Source organism: Sorghum bicolor, chromosome 7, assembly GCF_000003195.3.
Source record: "Sorghum bicolor cultivar BTx623 chromosome 7, Sorghum_bicolor_NCBIv3, whole genome shotgun sequence".
Lineage (NCBI taxonomy): Eukaryota > Viridiplantae > Streptophyta > Magnoliopsida > Poales > Poaceae > Sorghum > Sorghum bicolor.
Window position 1 is genome coordinate 28,098,109 of NC_012876.2, and position 1,836 is coordinate 28,099,944.

The 1,836-nt window shown below is 42.8% G+C and overlaps 1 protein-coding gene across 1 annotated transcript; it reads left to right on the plus strand.

Moving 5' to 3' along the window:
* Positions 14–1,810, plus strand: LOC110436899. The gene is made up of 2 exons (XM_021464592.1): positions 14–456; positions 851–1,810. The coding sequence occupies exons 1-2, from the start codon at positions 151–153 to the stop codon at positions 896–898; spliced, it is 354 nt and encodes a 117-aa protein (XP_021320267.1). The 5' UTR covers positions 14–150; the 3' UTR covers positions 899–1,810.

Here is a 1,836-nt window from a genome sequence, read left to right on the forward strand (position 1 = left end):
CGAACGGCAACGAGGCAAACGCATCACGCCTCTTTTGTCTCTTCCGTGTAGATCTCGCTTCGTGTACCAGAAACCCCGGCCCTACCCGCACCCACACCCCCGGCTCGCCGGAGAATAACGCTGCTGCCGTAATCACGTAAATTCGTGGGCATGGAGGGCGTGGGCGCGCGGCTAGGTCGCACTTCGGCACGCTACGGGCCGGCGACGACGTTCACGGGACCTGTTAGGAAGTGGCACAAGGAGTGGGTACCAGTGGTCGCCGCCGCCGTCAATACCAACGCCAGCGCCAACGGTGGCGCGGCGCCCTCCACGGGGACGGGATCTGGCGGAGGATCCCGTGGGAATAATCTTCTCCTGTTTAAGTGGACCCCGGTGAACGGGGCTAACGGGGGAGGAGGGGAAGGGGAGCAGCAGCAGGCGGCGGAGACGGCCACGAGACGCAGGCGTTATGTGCCGGTGAGGATTCTTGATAAGAATGGTTCGCTAGCATTTGTTCCTTCTAGTGGCGCTATTTGGGTGTGAATTTGTAACATGATTGCACTTTTTAGAGTTCAGTAGCATGATTGGATCTTTAGCTTATTTTCGTCGGTGTTTTGAAAAACATTTTAGCTTGTGCGAGTTGAGCTTATTGTTAGTTGCTTTTTATGTCCATGGGAATGCATGCTTCCGTCAGTAGTTGGTTGGACGGATTTGAATTTCTGATCCCCAAATATAATGGTGGATGCTTAAATAGTTAATTGTTTATTCAGATTGGGTGGTTCAGGATGTTGCCGTATCTTAGTGTAATTAGGATGGAGTTTATAATTTTTTCTCGGTATTCAACTTGTCATGGATTTCAGTATTTTTGCAGGTGCTATTTGATCAACTTTGTACAGTAGTCGGCCATGTTCTAAGTTAAGGCAGTTCCCACTCAAAAACTTTTTCGCCCCATGACATCGAATGTTTGGACATATGTATGTAGCATTAAATATAGATTAAAAAATAACTAATTGCATAGTTTGCATGTATTTTGCTAGATAAATCTTTTAAGCCTAATTAGTCTATGATTGGACACTAATTGCTATAGTTACAAATGTGCTATAGTACCCAAAAACTTTTCTTTTTGCGAACTAAACAAGGCCTAAGCTAACAGTTTTTCTTTTTCTTTTTCTTAAGCACATTGTAGAGCTGCCTCTCTTTGTATTAGAGTAAGCAAAATAAATGGCTATATGCTTGTTGTGCCCCAAAGGGTTAGATAACCCAAATAAAAAAGACAAACAAAGGATCAAGAACCAAGGTTGCAATGAGAGTTTTGCTTGGCGTTTATGGCATTAGCGTGATATATCAGCTGATAAAACTCAAAAAGAAGCCAGAATCACTAATCAATATGGGTATTTTGATTTTGGTTTCCTAGAATGTGACATTGAGCTGGACATGTTCAGCAATAGGAAAACTACTTTGATTAAGGACTGAAAGACTCAGTATTTCAATAAGAATTGGAATTCTGGCAAGAATAGATACAATAAGAAATCAGATCCTGGAGGATGGACATGTCCTTGAAAAAAAAGAAGATATACCAGAATATAAATGCAAGCCTAAAGTATTAATTTCCTATGGAAGATTGACCTTCTAGTGTGGAAGGGGAATAAGATCATGGAGGACGATCAAAGAAGCATGCCATACTCAGCCAGGCACCATCTCAGTTTTCATAGTAGACATCATATGACGGCTAGTGTTCTTGGCTGCACTTTATATATATATGGTCACTGGGTTGGGTTATGCTTGATCAACATGGCTATTAAATAGTAGAAATCGATATGCATATATATAATCTTGGGTTACAATAATATATTGTCA